The 21,581-nt window shown below is 46.2% G+C and overlaps 1 protein-coding gene across 1 annotated transcript; it reads left to right on the forward strand.

Annotated features, from left to right (window-relative positions):
* The first annotated feature begins 8,675 nt into the window (after window positions 1–8,675).
* On the forward strand, window positions 8,676–21,196 carry PPP1R14D (protein phosphatase 1 regulatory inhibitor subunit 14D). The gene is made up of 4 exons (XM_036084250.2): window positions 8,676–9,702; window positions 20,411–20,494; window positions 20,667–20,699; window positions 20,902–21,196. The coding sequence occupies exons 1-4, from the start codon at window positions 9,448–9,450 to the stop codon at window positions 20,965–20,967; spliced, it is 438 nt and encodes a 145-aa protein (XP_035940143.1). The 5' UTR covers window positions 8,676–9,447; the 3' UTR covers window positions 20,968–21,196.
* Window positions 21,197–21,581: the final 385 nt, after the last annotated feature.

Raw genomic sequence — 21,581 nt, forward strand, 5'->3', positions numbered from 1 at the left:
CGCCCTTGCCAGCTCCGGGAAGCCCTCCTTTCTGCCAGAGTGAGCAACTGAGGCGGTTCCCTCTTCCACGCTTCCCTGCGGGACCTACAGTGGTTCCATTGCGTTTGAGGCCCTTCCGTATCTTATACCAAGGCTTACATTCAGGTCTCTGTCGGAGCTGAGTCCCTGTTAGCTTGCTGGTCTGCTACCTCGTCCCCTGGAGCACAGGTTCCCTCTTCTCTCCCACGAAGAGGGTGCTCCTGGTCAGGAGCTAGCCACCTCTTCCAGTAGAATGCCATCCTTGGAAGCTAGAGGTTCCAGCTCACCAAAGTAGTTGAGATATGACCTTCACAGAACGGTGAGCTCCTTGAAGCCGAGAGTGAAGAACTCCCTTTTTTTTTTTTAAAGATTTTATTTTACTTATTTATTCGACAGAGAGAGAGCGAGAGAGGGAACACAAGCACAGGGGAGCTGGAAAGGGAGAAGCAGGCCTCCCACAGAGCAGGGAGCCCCATGAGGGGCTCGATCCCAGGACCCCGGGACCATGACCCGAGCCGAAGGCAGATGCCCAACGACTGAGCCACCCAGGCGCCCCCCCCCTTTTTTTAAGATTTTATTTTATTTATTTTACAGAGAGACAGACAGCGAGAGAGGGAACACAAGCAGGGGCAGAGGGAGAAGCAGGCTTCCCGCCGAGCAGGGAGCGCGATGCGGGGCTTGATCCCAGCACCCTAGGATCATGACCTGAGCCGAAGGCAGACGCCTAATGACTGAGCCACCCAAGCGCCCCAAGAACTCCTCTTAATAGACCCTACAGAGCAAGATTGGTCCTATTAATGCTCTCCCAAAAAAGAGATTGCACACCTTTTCACAGTGACTAAACAAACCCCGCCCAGTGGAACATTCTTCCTAATTTCTCATCTAGAGTAGCTTTACCTACTAGGTCTTGTAGCCAACCCTTTGATCATTTTCCTGGCTGAACTGCAACATCCCCCAGCTGCCTACATTATGGGTGTTGGGGTGGGAATCTGGGGTCTGTCCCCTTCTCTGGGTTTTCTGCTTTTCTTCCACTGCCCCCGGCACAGTGGACATAGGGCAAGGATGTTACGCCAGGAATGAAGCAAATGATTGTGCAGTTACTAGGAAGAAAGGGTTTTGTTGTGAGTTGATTTCTGCCTCCCCCAATACCTTATACACACAAGAATCCTAACACAGGAGACTATTACCTTATGGTAACATTACATAACCATAGATTGATCATTACATCCATCCACACCATTAAAAAAACCTATATTTATCAAGCACTGACAATGCCCAAGCCCTTAGGTTCCTAAGCACTTCCCATTGCCCCATATACTCAAACCAAGAGAGCAGGTAGTATTTTTATCCCCAATATACAGATGAACAGACAGGTTCTGACAGGTAACGTGACAGGTGGCAGAGTGAGGATTGGCATCTAGGCAGGCCAATTCCATTGCTTTAGTGCCTAAACCCTGGGCTTTCCTGCACTTGCAACTCTGACTTCAGCTGGACCTTCCACCCTCACCACAGATTTAACTTGCCTGAAGCAAAAAACTCATTTTCAAGTGGTGAGCAACCACCTTAAGACACTAACCAGCACACTTGACATAGATGATTGCTAATGCTCACAACTCTGAGAATAGTTTCCACTTTGCAGAGAAGTTCCCTAGCTCCGTCCAAGTCACAGAGTAAAGAGTGGGAGGCAAGGCTGGATAGGGGGGAGTATGTGGGCTTTAGACTCAGACTCCTGGGTTTAATTATCATCTGCCACTTACTCTCTGTGTGGCCTTTGGCAAGTTATTTAGCCCCTCTGTGCCTTGGTTTCCTTGCGTACAATGTGGGGCCTCATAGGTTATTATGAGGCTTAAATGAGTTCATACAGATTAAACTTTGATACAAGGAGTGCCCAATAAATGATACCCGTAAAAAGTAACAGAGCCAGAATTTTATTCCAAGTCTCTCTGACATCAAAAACTACACTTTTCCCACTACCTTATGCTGCTTCCTACATTTTGAAAAGAAAAACTACACATGAGAGGAAAAAAGGCTAAGACAGTGCACCCAAGTGGTGAAAGTGATGGCATTTGAATGGTGGGAATATGGGGTAACATTGTCTTCTTTCTAGTTTTTAAGTGGTTTTTCAAGTTCCCTTTAGTGAGCATGGAATGCTTCCATAATGAAGACAGAATTATATCATGACAACCTCCACATTCATCACATTTAGCCCCAAATCATTCCTCTCACCACATTCTCACCTGGTCTCACTGCCCCTGCCACTTTGGAGTTACCTGTGGCTCCTGCCTTTCCTTGGGCCTTCCCTGCAAACAACCAGCCAGCTCCTGGGTCCTGACAGTCTTCCCTGGTAATGGTTCCTGATCAGACTTTCCCTGATTTGTTCAGGGACACAGAGATAGTGTGTGGCAGAGGTCACCTCCAGACTTCAGGCCTCTTGACTGCCAATCTTGGGCCCTTTACATGATTCTGCCCTGCCTTCCTGCAAAGCATTTCCAGATGATACAGTTTTCTAATTGCTTATCGCAGGCCCAAGAGGAGCTGTCTGGGTGAGTTAACTCTTTTGTTAGACCATGTGGCTCACCCTCCCTCTGTGAGCTTGGGCAAGAGTAGGCCTGGGTTCATGCTACAGCCTTCATTCTCATTTGCCATATCACCAGTACCAACTATTGCTCTTAGGATTGGGTGCTTTGGTGAAAATATTTAGTCCTTAACACCACTGCTAGAAAAGGAACACTGAGTGCCTTGTCTCAGATGGTGATCTGGTGGTTTCTATAAGTCGATGTGGTGGGTTGTCTACAAAGATGGCCAAGACCATACCTCACCTTCCTGTGTGTGCACCCTGCTCCTCCCACCAAGAGGTGGCATCTATCTTCCCTTCCCTTTGAATCTGTAACTTGCTACAACCAACAGAATTTGCAGAAGTGGTGCCCTGTGCCTTCTAGGCCCTAACCATATGGCTTGCATTTTTCCCTCTTAGAGCCAGCTGTGATCTAAAGAAGCTTGACTCCCCTGCAGGAGAGAAAGGCCACCTGAAGAGAGCAAGCCCCCTGGAGGATGGGAGACTTGAAGGGGGAGAGAGGAGTGCAGCTCTCTCCCAGCCACCCCAGCTGAGTAGCCATGTGAAGCCATCTTCTATCCTTAGCGCCAGTTGAGCTGGCTGGCAGAGACCAGCTGCACCTGCCAAGCCCCGCCCAAGATGCAGAATGGTGAATGAATTAAATGGCTATGTTTGTTTTACACCTTTACATTTTTGGGTGGTTTGCTATGTGGCAATAATAACTGAAATAGAGGGATAATCTATTTACAGACTAAATTTTAGTTTTAATTATTTAATAATCATAAACAATACATTTTATAAATAAATTTCAGGTTTTTAAAAAAGATTTTATTTATTTATTTGAGAGAGAGAGCGTGCACAAGCAGGGGCAGAGGGAGAGGGAGAAGCAGACTCCCCGCTGAGCAGGGTGCCCATGTGGGGCTCCATCCCAGGACCCTGAGATCATGATCTGAGCTGAAGGCAGCCACTTAACCGACTGAACCACCCAGGCACCCCTCAGTTTGTTTGTTTTTTTTAAGATTTATTTATTTATTTGAGAGAGACAGAGAGAGAGCACACCCGTGAGTGGGGGGAGGGGCCGAGGGAAAGAGAGACTCCTCAAGCCGACTCCCTGCTGAGCACAGAGCCTGATGTTCGGCTGGATCCCAGGACCCTGAGGTCATGACCTGAGCTGAAACCAGGAGTCGGACGCTTAACCGCCTGAGCCATTCAGGCGCCCCTAAATAAATTTCAGTTTTAATGATCTAAGTCAAAGCCCATGAATTTTCTTGATAATGGAGAACCAACAATTTTTCATAAGGAATTTTGGGGAAAATAATGTAATACTTTTCAAGGTGAGGCTGCTGTCATTGGTGTTTCTATTTTCCATTTTTAAATCTTTATTTAAAGGAGACAGGTTCTCTCGGATGATGCCTAAAAGGGGCATTTTTTTTTTTTAAGATTTTATTTATTTATTTGATAGAGAGAGAGACAGCAAGAGAGGGAACACAAGCAGGGGGAGTGGGAGAGGGAGAAGCAGGCTCCCCGCCGAGCAGGGAGCCCGATGCGGGACTTGATCCCAGAACACTGGGATCATGACCTGAGCCGAAGGCAGACGCTTAACGACTGAGCCACCCAGGCACCCCTAAAAGGGGCATTTTTAAAGAATTCTACTAGTGTCAGAAATGCTCACACAATATTCCAGTATGGTAGGTGGCCTCTAAATGGCCAGCAGTGGTCCAGACCCGCTGATATTCATGCCTTTGTGTAATCCCCTCCCCTTGAGTGTGGCTGGTCCTAGAGACTGGCTTCTGGTAAGTAGAATACAGCAAAAGTCATGGGATGTCACTTCCTAGATTAGACTACAAAAAGACTGTGACTTCCACCTTGCTTGCCTACCATCCTCCTCTCAGTGCCCTGGCTCTAGCGCAAGCTAGCTGTCATGTGGTGACTAGTTCTCTAGAGAGGTCCTTGTGGCAAGGAACTGATGTCTCTGACCAACGGCCCTGGCCAGCACCTGACTTGCAGCCTTCTGAGAATCCCTGACCCAGGGGAGCCAGCTAAGCCACCTATTACAACAGTGACAGAGTAAGTACTTATTGTTGTAAGTTGCAAAATTTGGGGATAATTTGTTATGCAGCGATACATAACTAACATATGCATTAACTGAAAAAATTAGGATATCAAACTATAAACAGTTTATTTGGTACAACTTTTCAAGGAGCTAATATGACCATAAATATTAAACTCCCCTAAAATTTTACATATCCTTTGTCCTTGTCATTCCACCTCTAGAAATTTCTCTTAAGGGGAAAAAAAAATCATGGAATTCTAACAAAGGAATAGTTACAGGGATGTTCAAAACAGCACTATTTAGGGACGCCTGGGTGGCTCAGTTGGTTAAGCATCTGCCTTCGGCTCAGGTCATGATCCCAGGGTCCTGGAATCGAGTCCCACATCAGGCCGGCACCCTCTTTGTCTGCCCACGCTGATGTGGCCCTGCGGTCTTGGTGCTTTTTTCTTTCCATGTTATCTTGGGGCATGATTCCCTTATCTTGGGCAAACTGATTGATGAATGGTGACACGCGTAGGCCAGTGAGACGTGTGTGAATACAGAAATGGAAGAATGTTAATAAAGAGCCTTACACATACATGATGGGCATAACTCATTTGTGTGCCATTGAGCTTCATGGGGGCCATTCTGCATGCTCTTGCAAAATCTCCCCAACCTCCAGTTTAGAGATGAGGAAACAGGCTCACAAAGTCTCCATGCGTGAACCTGTCTGTGTCCCTGTGTGGGCGTCTATGAAGTTTGCCTATGTTGTATCCCCAGTCCATCACCAAGTCCTATTAAATAGTACCCCTAAGTAGCTCTCCACTGTCCTCTTCTCACTACTGACAATTCTACCTCCCCCAGTCAAGCCCTATAGCAGTGGTCTCCTAACTGATCTCCTTCAGACTTTCTGTATCCTCCAATTCTCTATTTAACAGGCAGGGTGATCTTTTGAAAATTTAAATCTGAATATATCGGCCTATCCCACCACTGTTCCTTAAGATTTTGCTGTGACTCCCAATGTGCTTAGGATAGAGACAAAATTCCTTAATGTGGATCACAGGGCCCTGTGTAGATACCTCTACCCCTTCTGCCTCATGACTGTGTTTCCCCTCCCTCCTCTCTCTGTTCTAGCCCCATTGACATTTTAGTCCTTGTATTCAACATCTCCCTCCTGCCACAGGGCCTTTGCATTTGCTCTGACTTCTGCCAGATCCACTCCTGCTGGTTCCTGTGCCTAGTTTACTCCTATTCATCCTTCAGAACTCAGTTCAAACTGTTACCACTTGCTAGGTCACATCCTCGGTAGACAATCTTATAGCATGTTTTGCCTTTATTTTTTTTCTGGATCACTAAATACAGTTGCAGCTTTACATTTATTTGATTAGTGATTAACATTTATTTTTTTTTTTAATTTTTTTAGAGAGAGAGAGCATGAGCAGGGAGAGAGGCAGAGGGAGAGGGAGAAGCAGGCTCCCCGCTGAGCCAGGAGCCCGATGCAGGGCTCGATCCCAGGACCCTGGGATCATGACCTGAGCTGAAGGCAGACGCTTAACCATCTGAGCCACCCAGGTGCCCCAACATTTGTTTATTTTTATACTCGACTATAAGTTCCATGAAGACGGGGACAATTTCTTTTGGATCACCAATCCCCAGGACTGAGCATAATGTTTGGCCTAGTAGAGGAGCTTATAAAATCTTTGTTATTAAGTGAATGCGTTAATGAATGAATAAAACCCATTGAGTCTTCTGATCTGGTTTCTTTTCCTGGAAGGGCTCCCAAACTCCTCACAAGACAGGAAACAGAAGATGGAGAGAACGATCATAATGATGTCTGCCCATCCCAGAGTGTAACAGGTCATCAGAGTAACAGCTGAGTCTATGGGCTGCATTTTAGAGGCCTCCTGCTGCTCATTTCTACCCTCTTCCAAAGAGGTCCAGGAAGGAAACCACTGCAGAGAAATCCCTCAGCAAGCCTTTGGCAGACAGAGTCTCACCAGGAAGGCGGAGAGTGAGGAGGCAAAGAAAGAAAGGGAATGGATGGCTCCATGTTTCGGACATCATGTTTACATATATCAACTCATTTAATCCTCCCCCAAAGCCCTATGTTGCAGATGAGAAAATGGCCTCAAAGAGGTTGTGAATGTGACGGTTATAAAACCAATGCAGGGCAAAAAGCTGAGTTTGAACTCAGAACTCTCAGTCTTCCTCCAAAGTCTGGGCTTTTCCAGGCTACTTTCCTGGTGTGCAGCCCTCAACCACCTCCCCCACTCTGTCAACTTAGAGCCCCAAAGTTTTTCATCATTAAAGACTCATCTATTGGAGGCGGCTGAGTGGCTCAGTCAGTTAAGCGTCTGACTCTTGATTTCGGCTCAGGTCATGACCTCACAGTGTGTGCCCTCTCTCTCAAATAAATCAATCAATCTTGAAAAAGACTCATCTGGGGGTGCCTGGGTGGCTCAGTTGTTAAGTGTCTGCCTTCGGCTCAGGTCATGATCTCAGGGTCCTGGGATCAAGCCCCCCATGGGTCTCCCTGCTCAGCGGGAAGACCGCTTCACCCTCTCACACTCCCTCTGCTTGTGTTCCCTCTCTCGCTGTGTCTCTCTCTGTCAAATAAATAAATAAAATCTTAAAAAAAAAAAAAAGACTCATCTGTTGGCTATTATCTAAAGCTCTCTTTCAGGAGTCAGTATATGATGGTTTTAGTCGATACATTGGAACCAGAAACTCAATATTTTATTTTTAAAGATTTTATTTATTTATTTGAGAGAGCGAGAAATAGAGAGCACAAGCAGAGGGGAGAGGGAGAAGCAGGCTCCCCACTGAGCTGGGAGCCCGACGTGGGGCTCATTCCCAGGACCCCAGAACCATGACCTGAGCTGAAGGCAGACACTTAACCGACTGAGCCACCCAGGTGCCCTGAAACTCAACATTTTATTATTTATTTTATTTTATTTTAATTTTTTTAAGATTTTATTTATTTATTTGACAGAGAGAGACACAGCGAGAGAGGGAACACAAGCAGGGGGAGTGGGAGAGGGAGAAGCAGGCTTCCCGCAGAGCAGGGAGCCTGATGCGGGGCTGGATCCCAGGACCCTGGGATCATGACCTGAGCCGAAGGCAGACGCTTAACGACTGAGCCACCCAGGCGCCCCGAAACTCAACATTTTAAAAGCAACTACTGCAAGACCTAAAGAGAAATTTATAAACAAAAATTGGAATGTAGAAAGTAAAAGGGGATGACAAAGTTTCCCATTCTTCATATTGAAGAGACCAGAGATACTGTCTAGAATGGACAAATATATGATATTACACAAAGGGATAAATGGTGCTTACAGGAGAATTAAAAACAGAAGCTGTTGGTGCGGTTGCTTCTGGAGAGTGGAGCTGGGGAGAGAAACTTTCATTTTTCATTTGTTTGTCCTTCTGAGCTGTTCATATTTTTTAAAAAATACAGTGTTCTGTAACTTTTCTAAAAAGTTTAGAAATTTTTGTTACAGGGTGCCTGGGTGGTGTAGTCAGTTGAGCGTTTGACTGTTGATTTCATCTTGAGTGATGATGTCAGGGTCATGGAATCGAGCCCCGAGTCGGGCTCCACGCTCAGCAGGGAGTCTGCTTGGGCTTCTCTCTCCCTTTCCCTCTGCCCCTCCTGCTTTCTCTCTCTCTCTCAAAATAAATAAATAAATCTTTTAAAAAAAGGACATTTCCAGGGGCGCCTGGGTGGCTCAGATGGTTAAGCGTCTGCCTTCGGCTCAGGTCATGATCCCAGGGTTCTGGGATCGAGCCCCGCATCTGGCTCCCTGCTCAGTGGGGAGCCTGCTTCTCCCTCTCCCACTCCCCCTGCTTGTGTTCCCTCTGTGTCTCTCTCTGTCAAATAAATAAATAAAATCTTAAAAAAATAAAAAAAATAAAAATAAAAAAAGGACATTTCTGTTACAAAAGAGTAAACAAAGAAACATGCTTCCTTTAGAATGCAAGTACTGTATGTTTAGAACTATTAGTCTTGTCACCTGGGTAAAAGTTAGGTCTGTGGGTTTCCTCTGTGTCAGGAAGGAGCTGAGTCGGGGGAGGGTCATGTGATGATAAACATGGCTTCCCAAGCAGTTGCCTCTGGGGACCGGGCACGGGAGATGAGCTTGATGAATTTACCTTTGCAAGCACAGGGCCAGGCTGACAGAGGAGCACCTCTTCCCTCACATATGCATAAGGCAGCTCACATTCAGACACACCCAGACCCAAGAGGGTACTGACCCGACGAGGGCCAGAGATAACCATTCCTCTATCCTTGGTGAGACTCTGCCCCCGCCAGTGCCCCGCTCTGAGCAGGAGCTCCTACCTGCTTGGGACTCTGCTCCTGCAGGATCCATCTGATTCCAGTTCCTCAGGGCCCAGGTGGATCTAGTCCCAGGAAGATGGGATGCCGAGGGCTCTCAGGTGAGGGTGACTCCAGTCCTGTTCCACAACTGGCCATAGAGCACCGATCAGAGCCCTGCACCCCTCAGGACCTGAGCGTCCCTTCTTCCTCCCAAGGCATGGCACGATCTTAACCTTTGCTTATCTGAAGTTTATATCACTTTGAGCTTCAGCAGCTGCAAAAACAGGGCTGGGGCACGGCTCGGGAGTGCCACTCACTGGCAGGAAGGAGCCTAGAGATTGGCATTCCCAGTACCAGAGAAAGTCCTGTTGATCTTTGACCCTCCACCCCTCCCGGAGCCTTGGCCCTGCCCCTCTCCCCCTTCCTTTCTTCCCTGCTGGCCTCTCCCTCTGTTTGGCTCCTCACTTCCCTGGCGCCCTTTCTCTGACTGGCAGTTTTCCCCAGGTCCTTGCTCACACCAAGCCTTCCATGCTGTCTTCAAGCCCTACTTCCTGCACGTCTCCCAACCCTGACAGGGAGAACCCAAGTAAGAAGGTCCACTGGACTTCTGGGAGGAGGAGGACGTCATCCACAGACTCAGAGTCAAAGCCCCACTCCGACCCCTCCAAAGTAGCCAGGTCCCGGAGACCCAGCCGGCTGACGGTGAAGTACGACCGGGGGCAGCTGCAGCGCTGGCTGGACATGGAGCAGTGGGTGGATGCGCAGGTTCAGGAGCTCTTCCAGGTGAGTGACACGAGGCAGCGAGGGAGGCCGTGGGGTGCCGGGGAGAGTGCCTGCCCGAGACCTCAGGAGGAGCTGGGGGGCCAGTGTGAGATGCTCCCACGGAGGGAAGGCTTCTCCCAACAGGTGAAGATAGATTTGCAGTCCCGAAATCCACCTCCCTCTGGTCTGGTCTGGTCTGGTCTGGGCTCTGCCTCTAAAGCTCTTCAAAATCTGTGCCAGGTGTTTTAACTTCGTTTCCTAATCTATAGAATGAGCCTATCAATGCCTGTCATATCTCCTTTGTGGGACTTTTTGAAGCTCAAGTGAGATAGAAGAGCTACTTTTATGTATTTGTCTTGCTCTCAGCCTCAACACACCTGCGTGCCAAGAGCTCCATCGTCCAGTACTATAGCTACCAGCCATGTGTGGCGATTGCCCTTCAAATTAATAAAAATTAAATAAGATGCAAAGTTCAGTCCCTCATTCACACTGGCCACATTTCAAGTGCGCCGTAGTCCCATGTGGCTATTGGCTGCCATCTTGTCAGCACAGATGGAGAAACATTTGTATCCTCTCAGAGTGGACAGCACTGAACTAGAACAAGTCCTTGGCCCTGGCTCTGACTGACTCCCCTCAATTCCCCCTGAGAAAAGGACAGGTCTCTGCCCCTTGTCACGAGACGTGGCACTTTCTTCCTCAGATAACTGAAAATCGGGGTCCTAGAGCAGTAACAACCGCTGTTTGAACAAGGAGAGTAACATTCTGAACCCTTACCTCTGTGTTCGGCACAGTGCCTCGCGCTGGACACGCATTACCTACTCGGCCCTCCCCACCGCTCCCTTAGGTAGCTATGTTTTACTGTGGAGGAAATGGAAGCTCAGAGATGTTGAGTGACGAATGAGCCCAAGGTCACACGACTAGGAAACCAGGAGACCAGGCGCTGCAGCTGGGGCTCTGTGCCCGGGCACTTAGGCGAGCAGCTTAGTGGTTCTCCACCCATGAAGTACTTCAGAAAAAAACCTGATGACCTGACTGCACCCCAGTTTGACTAAATCTATTAGGGTGGGGCCCAGTCACTTGTCTTTTTTTATAAGCTCCACAGTTAATTCTAGCATGTGGCTGGCTGAGAACCACTGCACCAAGCCAGAGCCCAGGAGTCCTCGTCTACATACCATGGTCCTTCTTTCTCCTCCTTCTTGACTCTGTGCCTGTCTTTTCTTTTGGGGGCAGCAAGGGGCTTGTCATTCTTCCAGGTAAGGGCTATGCTGCGGTTGGGGTGGAGGAGAATGATGCCTATGCCCAGTCTGTCTTGTGAAGCTCACTGGGTCCTGTGTTAGTGTGGTCCAGGTGTCAACCATGTCCCCTGCAGCATCCTGGGCTCCCTCGTGCAGGGGAGGGAGATGCTCTGGAGCTGGGAGCGGGAGAGGCACATTTTCTTGGCCTGCTTCTGCTCAGCCTCCACTGCCCTTCTATCCTGCCAGCACTCTCCCTCTCTGGATCAGTTTCAGTTTCAGATTGTTGTGCACTTGCATAAAAAGTCTCATATTTCAGACACCTCAGAGCAAATTTGTCCAGGCATCAGAGAAAGACACTAGACAAAGAACCTGGTTGTGGAAGATCAACACAGTGGGGAGGGGGAGGGCTGTACAATAATGAGCTCATAACATTGGAAAACAGGATATGTGGGAGGACCACTCCCAGGCAATGACCGAAATAAAATACCTGGCCTGCGGTTGCCATGGCAATTGTCCAAAGGTGCTAGGTGGCAGTTCCTCTCCCAATCCCTGCTCTTTTCAGCAGGAAGCAGCCAAGTGGCTGGGGAAGCCCCAGGTGGCTGGTCATCTTGGGAGAGATTGAGGCAACAGTGTCTCCAGGCTTACCCTGCCCCAGTTCTACCTTCATAGAGCCTGTCTCCATACAGCAGGCTCTCCCCAACATACCCACCTTGGATAGCCCTACGGGCAATGGTTCTAGGGATGTATCACTGCTTGTTCAGTTTGGTTTAATGGGATCCAACCTTACTTTGATGGAGGGCCCCCCTTCTTCTCACTGGGTATAAAATCTGCTTTGGGGTCTTCAGAGGAACCAAGTCTGGGTTCAACAAAACAAACAGACTTGGGGCCCTAGTGCTCCTATTGTCCAGAGGTGGGGTGTGGATTTGGCTTCTAAGCAAGGATATAAACACTCACGAGTTTCTCCTATTTTAAGGAGACTCTTGCTCAACAATGCGCCCCCCTGCAGTTCCCACCCCTGATTTCATTTCTCCTTTACGACAAGACTTCTTAAAGGATTTGTCCACACTCACATCCTTTACTTACCTTTCCCCTTCCTGTCACTATTCAAACCGCTGAGACCTGGCTTCTTTTTATTTATTTATTTATTTATTTTAAATTTTATTTTATTATGTTATGTTAATCACCATACATTACATCATTAGTTTTTGATGTAGTGTTCCAGATTCATTGTTTGCGTATAACACCCAGTGCTCCATTCAATACGTGCCCTCTTTAATACCCATCACCAGGCTAACCCATCCCCCCACACCCCTCCCCTCTGAAACCCTCAGTTTGTTTCTCAGAGTCCGTAGTCTCTCATGAGACCTGGCTCCTGTTCCCACCATTCTACTGAGAGCTCTCGCCAAGGTCACCAATCAATGTCTTGGGGCCAAATCTAATGTACACATCAACACAGGATGCTGTTGACCACCCCAGAGTTTTGAAAACATTCCTTTCCTATAGCTTCGATGACACTGTCTTTTTCAGCTGGCATTTTGATGCAACCCTTCTGATGTGGTGACATTTTAAGAAACAATCTATTAAACTTCCAACTTTAAAAAAAATAATGTTAATGAATATGTGAAACAAACACTTGTTAGCTCCTCCCTGAGCCTTACTCCACTGCTTGTTCCCATGGCAGAGAGATCAGGAGGAAAGGGACTGCGGATGGAGTGAAGGTGAGAACAGAGTCAGATCAGGCAGCATCTGGCAGGAGACCCCTTCATGAAATACCGAGTCACAATTTTTTTTTTTTTAAGATTTTATTTATTTATTTGACAGAGAGAGACACAGTGAGAGAGGGAACACAAGCAGGGGGAGTGGGAGAGGGAGAAGCAGGCTTCCCGCAGAGCAGGGAGCCTGATGCGGGGCTCGATCCCAGGACCCTGGGATCATGACCTGAGCCGAAGGCAGACGCTTAACCGACTGAGCCACCCAGGCGCCCCCGAGTCACAATTTTACCACACTTGTTCAGCTCAGCAGGAGTTGTTTGACATATCCACTCATTTTCTGAGAATTCAAAAAATACTTGAGGGAAGGAGTATTTGGATTATGATATCAGCCCATATTCTCAACTCCAGACTGTATCCACAATCTGACTCTCAGTAATATACTACCGTATATTCAAAATGAGTGTGGATAAAATCATAAGTGATGTGAAAAGTTTTTTGGGGGGGCCAGACTTGTACTTTTTTAGAGGTAGAATTGTAGTGATTAGAATGCAGCTTTACTACTCAGCCCCACCCTCCACCTTCTGGGATTCCAGCTGCACGTATGGGAGACCACTTGATACCACACCACAGGCCATTAAGGTTCTGTTCTCTTCTTCCTCCCCACGCCCCCCCCCCCCAAGGTTTTTTTCTTTCTGTGTTTCATTTTGGCTAGTTTCTTTTTTTTTTTATCATAGAACTTTGTTTATTTATTTTTATTTTTTGTAAGATTTTATTTATTTATTTGACAGAGAGACACAGCGAGAGCAGGAACACAAGCAGGGGGAATGGGAGAGGGAGAAGCAGGCTTCCCGCCGAGCAGGGAGCCCGATGTGGGACTCGATCCCAGGACCCTGGGATCATGACCCGAGCCGAAGGCAGACGCTTAACGACTGAGCCACCCAGGCGCCCCTCATTTTGGCTAGTTTCTGTCACTACATCTTCAGGTTCAACTGATCTTTTTTTGGCAATGTCCAAATATGCTGTTAACTCCATCCAGTAAATTTTTCATTTAAAATATTGTATCTTGGGGCGCCTGGGTGGCTCAGTCATTAGGCGTCTGCCTTCGGCTCAGGTCGTGATCCCAGGGTCCTGGGATCGAGCCCCGCATCAGGCTCTCTGCTCTGCAGGAAGCCTGCTTCTCCCTTTCCCACTCCCCCTGCTTGTGTTCCCTCTCTCACTGTGTCTCTCTCTGTCAAATAAATAAATAAAATCTTTAAAAAAAATAAAATAAAAATAAAAAATAAAATATTGTATCTTGCAGGGCACCTGGCTGGCTCAGTCAGTAGAGCATGTGACTCTTAATCTCGGGGTTGTGAGTTCGAGCCCCACATTGTGTGTAGAGATTACTTAAAAATAAAATCTTTAAAAAATAATTGTATTTTTCATCTCTGGATGCTTCATTTGTTTTTTTCTCATATGTTTCATTTTTCTCATTACTGTGTTCGTGTTTTCCTCATCTGCTAATTCTACCATCTCTCTCATTTCTGGGTCTGCTTCTATTAACAGATTTTTCTCCTCTTTATAGGTCACATTTCCTGCTTCTGGTATGACGAGTGATTTTTGTTTGGATACTGGACGTTTTATGAGTTTTATATTACTGGGTAACTGGATATTTTTTTTTCTTCCTTTAAAGCATTGGGCCTTGTTTAATAGGCAGTTTATTTACTTGTGGCTCAGTTTGATCCTTCTGAAGCTTGTTTTTAAGTTACATTGGGTCTAGAGTAGCCTTTAATCTAGAGAATAATTTAACCCCCAGGTCTGAGGTCTGTACTGGATTCCTGCATGATCAGTGATGACTGTCCACTCTGGCTGGTTGGAACTTGATTTGCCTCCCAGTCCTGTGTGAGGTCTATTCATCTCTGGGCCTTCGGTGCCTCACACTACCTGGCCTTGTGAGGCTTTACCCTATGAATGTGCATCTTGTGTTCAGCAAAGACTCAAGAGAACCCTTATGCAGATTTCTGGAGGTTTCTTTCTTCAGAACTCCCTCCTCTTCACAACTGTGTCTAGCAACTTCCAGCCACCTCAACACTGAACTCTGATCTCTGTCACATCAATATAGCAAGACCACTGTGCTCTGCTTGGGGCCTCCCTCTCTGCTCTGTGGTCTGGAAATTGCCTCTAGGAAGAAATACAGCGCAATTACAGAGTTTGCCTTTTTAGTTTCTCTTTTCTCTTGGGGAGTCCTGAGCAACCTGTTGTCCAATGACTGAAAACACTGTTCATCTGTTTTTATCTAGTTTTCTAGTTACTTATGTTGGGAGAATAAATACAGCCCCTGTTATTCCATCATTTCCAGAAATATAAATATCTGGTTAACTCTTACTCAGCCTTCAGGTCTCAGATTAGAAGTCACTTCCTCCAGGAAGCCTTCCAGAACCCCAAGCTTGGTAAGGTTTCCCCTTCCATGTGTTCTCAAAGTATCTCATCAGAGTGCTTATCACTCTGTATTATAACTGCCATTTCACTTGTCTGTATCCTTCAGGAGACTGTAAGCTTTTCAAGGGCAGAATTATATGTGTCTGTCTTGCTGTCTTGCCTTAGTACTTATCACAGTACTTGGGACATAGCATGCACTCAGTAAATACGCATTAAATGAATGAAGGCTGAACCAGATGAACTAGAAACTAAGGAAGCAAAAAGGAAAGTTGAGAGCTTAGGGTGAAAGAACTAACTTAGAACCCTAACACTGTTTATTTTAAAAAGGCATGGAAGGACCAAAACTGTTAACAGTGGTTGCCTGTAGGCAGTTGGAGGAATGAGAGGGCAGGGGAGGCTTCTTTTTCTTTATTCTTTCCTTTTTAAAAAACATCAACTTTATTGAGGTATAACTGACAGAATAAAATTTGAAGTGTACATTGGGATGCACTTTGCCATATGTAACCACTACCCCAGTCAAGATATGGAACATTTCCATCATCCAAAAAGTTCCCCCAAATAACTTTTCTTTTTTTAAGATTTTATTTATTTATTTGAGAGAGCATGTGAGAGAGATCACAAGCGGGGGAGGGGCAGAGGAAGAAACAGACTCCCCGCTGAGCTGGAAGCCTGATGTGGGACTCGATCCCAGGACCCTGGGATCATGACCTGAGGAGAAGGCAGAACTGACTAAGCCACCCAGGCGCCCCTCCCCCAGATAACCTTTAAACAAATTATACGTTAGTTACTTGTATCTGTTTCTATTATGTCTCCTCCACTGCCTCTAACATGTGGACTCTTGGAGGACAGGATCTTTGTTTTGTTCACTGAAGTTCCCAAGTTCATGGTACCATGTTAATAGCAGTCACCGAACACATATTTGTTTTGTTTTGTTTTTTTAAAGATTTTATTTATTTGACAGAGAGAGACACAGTGAGAGAGGGAACACAAGCACGGGGAGTGGGAGAGGGAGAAGCAGGCTTCCCGCAGAGCAGGGAGGCCAATGTGGGGCTTGATCCCAGATCCCCGGGATCATGACCTGAGCCGAAGGCAGATGCCTAATGACTGAGCCACCCAGGCGCCCCTGAACACATATTTGTTGAGTAAAAAGATTTTAAAGGCTTAAATAATCAAAAGGAAAAGGTAAAATTATCAAACCTTTAGAAAATGTAAAGGTGAATATCAAATATTCATTCAAATCAGTATGAGAAGAACTTATTAAGCATTAAGAGAAGAAGGAGGGGAGTGGGGGAGGAGGAGGACGAGGAGGAGCAGCAAAATCCAAACAGGAAAAGACCATTAGTTACATTCAGCTATATAAACATATATTTCCCCAACTCCTTCCCCACACATAAATGGTATTTCCAGGGGCACCTGGGTGGCTCAGTCAGTTAAGCGTCAGACTCTTGATTTCGGCTCAGGTCATGATCTCAGGGTTGTCAGATTGAACCCCTCATCAGGCTCTGCACTCAGTGAGGAGTCTGCTTGAGATTCTCTCTCTCCTTCTCCCCCTGCTCCTCCCTCCACTTGTACTCTCTCTGTCTCTCTCAATAAGTAAATAAAGAAATAAATAAAATTTTTAAAAATCTTAAAAAAAAATAAGTGGTATTTCCATCATATGTGGAATGAATGCTAGGGCTAATCTGAATTAAAAAAAAAGACTTCTTAAATCAGTAAGAAAAAACTAGACAACCCATAGAAAAATGAATAAGGCAGCACTTGTTGAAGTATATTCTGGTGACCCTTTCAGAGGGCTCATGGTTATTTTCATAATAATACTGAGATGTCATTTGCCTTTTTCACTATGTTGACATTTGCACTGATAATGCAAAAACAAGGGTGGCCCTTAGCGTGAATCCAGAAAGTGGCAATGGGGGCACCTGGCTAGTTCTGTTGGAGGAGCATGCGGCTCTTGATCTTGGGGTTGTGAGTTTGAGCCCCACGTTGGGTGTAGAGATTACTTAAATAAATAAACTTTTTTTTTTTTTTAGATTTTTAAAAATTTATTTATTTGACAGAGAGAGACACAGTGAAAGAGGGAACACAAGCAGGGGGAGTGGGAGAGGGAGAAGGAGGCCTCCCGCGGAGCAGGGAGCCTGCTGCGGGGCTTGATCCCAGGACCCTGGGATCATGACCCGAGCCGAAGGCAGACGCTCAACCGACTGAGCCACCCAGGCGTCCCTAAGTAAATGAACTTTCAAACAAGAAGAAAAGTGGCACCCACCTGTACTAGTGTTACAGGAATTTTTTCCCTTACTGCCCGAGGTTCTTGGTTATGGCGCTTTGAAGAATGAAGATGAAGACCAAAGAGTGGTGGGTAGCAAGGCAAAGTTTATTGAGCAATAGTACAAAGCTCCCAAACAAGGAGGGGACCCGAGATGGTTGCCATCTTGACGTTCAAATCTAGGGGTTTTTGTAAGCTCTTTTGCAGAACTATCTTGAGCATCCGGAGTGTGGGTCCCCTGTGGATTGGCTGCTAAGGTGTGCCAATCAGGGCTTTGATCATGCTCCCATCTACCTATCGGGTTAGGTCTTTTGGGCTGACATTTGGAGACTAACTGCCTCAACTTGTGATAGTGACAAATGTTTTGTTTTCAGTGTTTTGTTTCAGGATGTTTTGCAAAAGTCACTTCTGCAGAGGCTACTAGACAGGATGCTATTGTGGTCTTGTCTAAGCTGTAAAGCAGGATGCTGGTGCAGTTTTGTCTTAGCTGTCCCAGCTCCCTGTTTTCTTGTTGGGGACCCTGGCCCTGACTACTTAATTGTCCAACTAACTCCTAACACTAGGAGTTATGTTCTTCACCACTGTGCCACTTTCACTTAAGAAAGTCCTTGATGAAGCAGTAAATCTCTAAGTTTATTAAAACTTGGCCATTGAATTCACATCTTTTTTAATAGACTTAAGTTTTAGAGCCGTTTTAGGTTCACAGGGAGACTGAGCAGAAAGTACAGAGTTCCCATGTTCCCACTGCCCCCCACATATGCACAGCCTCCCCCACTAGCAACATCCCCCACTAGTGCAGTACATTGTTACAATCAGTGAACCTACACTGACACATCAAAGTCCATAGATTATGTTAGGTTCACTTCTGGTGGTGTACATTCAAAGGTTTAGACAAATATGTAAGGACATGTATCTACTATGATAGTATTGTACAGAGTATTTTCTCTGTCCTAAAAATCCTCTGTGCTCCACCTATTCATCCCACTTCCCCCCTTAATCCCACTGATCTTTTTACTGTCTCCATAATTTTGCATTTTCCAGAATGTTGTATGGTAGGAATCATACAGTATGTATGACTGGCCAATTTCAGATTGGCTTCTTTCACTTATTCTGTGTTTACGGTTCATTTAGGTCTTTTCATGGCTTGACAGCTCATTTCTTTTAGTGCTGAATAATATTCCATTGTCTGGATGTGCCACAGTTGATTTATCCATTTACCTACTGAAGGACAGATTGGTTGCTTCCAAGTTTGGCAATTATGAGTAAAGCTGCTATAAACATCTTGATGTAGCTTTTTGTGCAGATATGTTTCCAACTCACTTGGGTAGATATTAAGGAGCTTGATCACTAGATCATATAGCAAGAGTGTGTTTAGTTTTGTAAGAAACTACCAAAATGCCTTCCAAAGTGGCTATACTATTTGGCATCCCCACCAGCAATGAATGAAGGTTCTTGTCATTCCATATCCTCACTAGCATTCGGATTTGGATTTTTTGCCAATTTGTAGGTATGTAGTGTATCTCATTGTTGTCTTAATTTGCAATTTCCTAATCACATATGATGTTGAACAATTCTTATGCGATTTGCCATCCACATATCTTCTTTGGTGAGGTATCTGTTCAGATCTATGGCCCATTTTTCAATTGGGTTGTTTCTTTCTTATTGTTGCATTTCAAGAATTATTTGTCTGTTTTGGACAATAGTCCTTTATCAGACACATCCTCTGCAAATATTTTCTCCCAGTCTGTGGATTGTCATCTCATTTTCTTGAGCTTCTTTCATTTTTAATTTTATAAACTCTGTATTGTTTCAATTATTTCACTGACTATAATAACTTTTAAAGATAACTTTATTGAGATATGATTCACATGCCATACAATTCACCCACTTAAAGTGTACACTTCCAATAGTTTTAAGTATCTTCAGGGTTATACAACCACAATTGGATTTCGGGACATTTTATCACCCCAGAAAGAAACGCTGTACCAATTAGCAGTCACACCTCATTCCTTACCACCACCACTCCCAGCCCGAGGCAACCACTAATCTACTTTGTGTCTCTGTGGATTTACCTATTCTGGACATTTCATATAAATTGAATCATATAACATATGGACTTTTGTAACTGGCTTCTTTCACTAATATAATGTTTTTAAGGTTCAGCTATGTTGTAGTATGAATCAATGCTTTGTTCCTTTTATTGCTGAGTAATGTTATATGGCTACATTATTTTATTTATCCATTCATTGGTTCATGGAGATATGTGTTGTTTTCACCTTTTGGCTATTATGAATAATGCTGCTATGAACATTCATGTGCAGATGTTTGTGTGGACATGTCATTTCTCTTGGGAGTAGCCCTAGGAATGGGATTCCTGGGTCAGATGATAACTCTATATTTAACATTTCAAAGACCTGCCAAACTGTCTTCCAAAGCAGCTATACCATTTTATATCCTTACCAACAACGTGCATAACTTTGTTATGGCACTCTTTTTGGGGTGCCTGGGTGGCTCAGTCGTTAAGCGTCTGCCTTCGGCTCAGGTTATGATCCCAGGGTTCTGGGATCGAGCCCTGCATCGGGCTCCCTGCTCAGCGGGAAGCCTGCTTCTCCCTCTCCCACTCCCCCTGCTTGTGTTCCCTCTCTCGCTGTGTCTCTCTCTGTCAAATAAATGAGTAAAATCTTTAAAAAAAAAACAAACAGGCACTTTTGTAAAGATTTTATTTATTTATTTATTTATTTATTTATTTGAGAGAGAGAGAGAGGGAGGGAGAAGCAGACTCCCCGCCAAGCAGAGTGCCCAATGTGGGACTCAATCCCAGGACCCTGAGATCATAACCTGAGCTGAAGGCAGATGCTTAACTGACTGAGCCACCCAGCTGCCCAAACAGGCACTCTTTTTAAAGAACCCTAGCCCTGTTTCAGATAGAAAATAGGTCCTCAGTAAGTGTTGAATATAAGAATGAACGGGTGGTTTGAGGAAGGTGAGGAGACGGACTGAACGTGGGAAGCAGGGTAGGAGATGAGGGAGCCCCTGACAGTGACTTTCACTCCAGCACCAGCTGGCCAGGCCCCTCTGAGCCCTATGTGATTCCCAAACAGGATCAACCAACTCCTTCTGAGCCTGAGATTGACCTGGAGGTTCTTATGGAACTATCCACAGAGGAACAGAAGACTCATTTGGAGGTAGAATGTGGGGCTGGGCTTAGAGCGGGAAGAACCCAGGAACCCAGGTTTTGCCTTCTTGAGGGGCATGGGGAGAACCAATTCAGAGGGGAGGATTCCTGGGAGGGCTGAGTGGAGGCTTGTGGGAAAGTGCTGTGGCTTGGGGACCCATTCTTTGCTCTCTTTCACCCAGGCTATTCTCCGAAACTGCCCCCGTCCCACAGAGGTAAGGGATGCTCTGCAGGTCTGGGGGTAAGAGGGGCCCAGAGGGGAGGCAGCTAATGAAGAAGAGTGTTTGAGAGGAAGGCTTGGCCCTCCATCCTTCTCCCCTTCCCCAGCTCTGGAGACATGGGGTCAGGGAGATTAGGGAGGGCAGTGTGGTGGGTGGGTGTGACCCCATGCTTTGATCTCACCCGTTTCTCTCTCAGCCTTTTATCTCTGAGCTGCTCAGTCAACTCAAGAAACTCCGGAGACTCAGTCGGCCTCAGAAATAAGCCTTGTGAGAATACCTTCAGCAGCCTCAGCACTGCCAGGCCTGCCCTGAACCTCTGAATCCTGGGCTGAGAGGAAATGGCCCCGTGGGACACAGACAAGGAACACGGAGGATGAGGGACATTTGGATACCCCTAGTGTATGTGCAGTCACAGCTGGGCTTTCTGGAAGCCATTCATGGCTGTTGCCCAGTACTTTCCAGCCAAGTGGATAAAACCTTTGGGAGTCCCAGCTGAATGGAGTGTGGAGCATCTTTCCTGAGGGATGGGGAGGGGAGGGTAAAGTGATATACCAGAGGGCCAGCATCCCGAGCCACCAGGCTCTATCCACACCTCCTCCGTCCCATCTATCCAAATTGGCCTTGAGAATTCAAAGATCACAGTTCTGCTTTAGAGCTCATGATCTAGCAAGGCCCAGAGGCCAAACAAGAGGGCACCAGACTAGGACACAGAGCATCCTGCATCACCAACAACAGGAGCCCAAGTGGCAAAGACTAGTTTTGAATCCCAGAGGAGAGGTAACAGGGAAAACCTAGCTGGGTCTGGGGATATCAGGGAAGGCTAAACCTTCCTATTGCCCCTGAATCAGGAGGCATCAGGCTGAGGACTGTCTTGAG

Source organism: Halichoerus grypus, chromosome 8 (genome assembly GCF_964656455.1).
Source record: "Halichoerus grypus chromosome 8, mHalGry1.hap1.1, whole genome shotgun sequence".
Classification (NCBI taxonomy): domain Eukaryota; kingdom Metazoa; phylum Chordata; class Mammalia; order Carnivora; family Phocidae; genus Halichoerus; species Halichoerus grypus.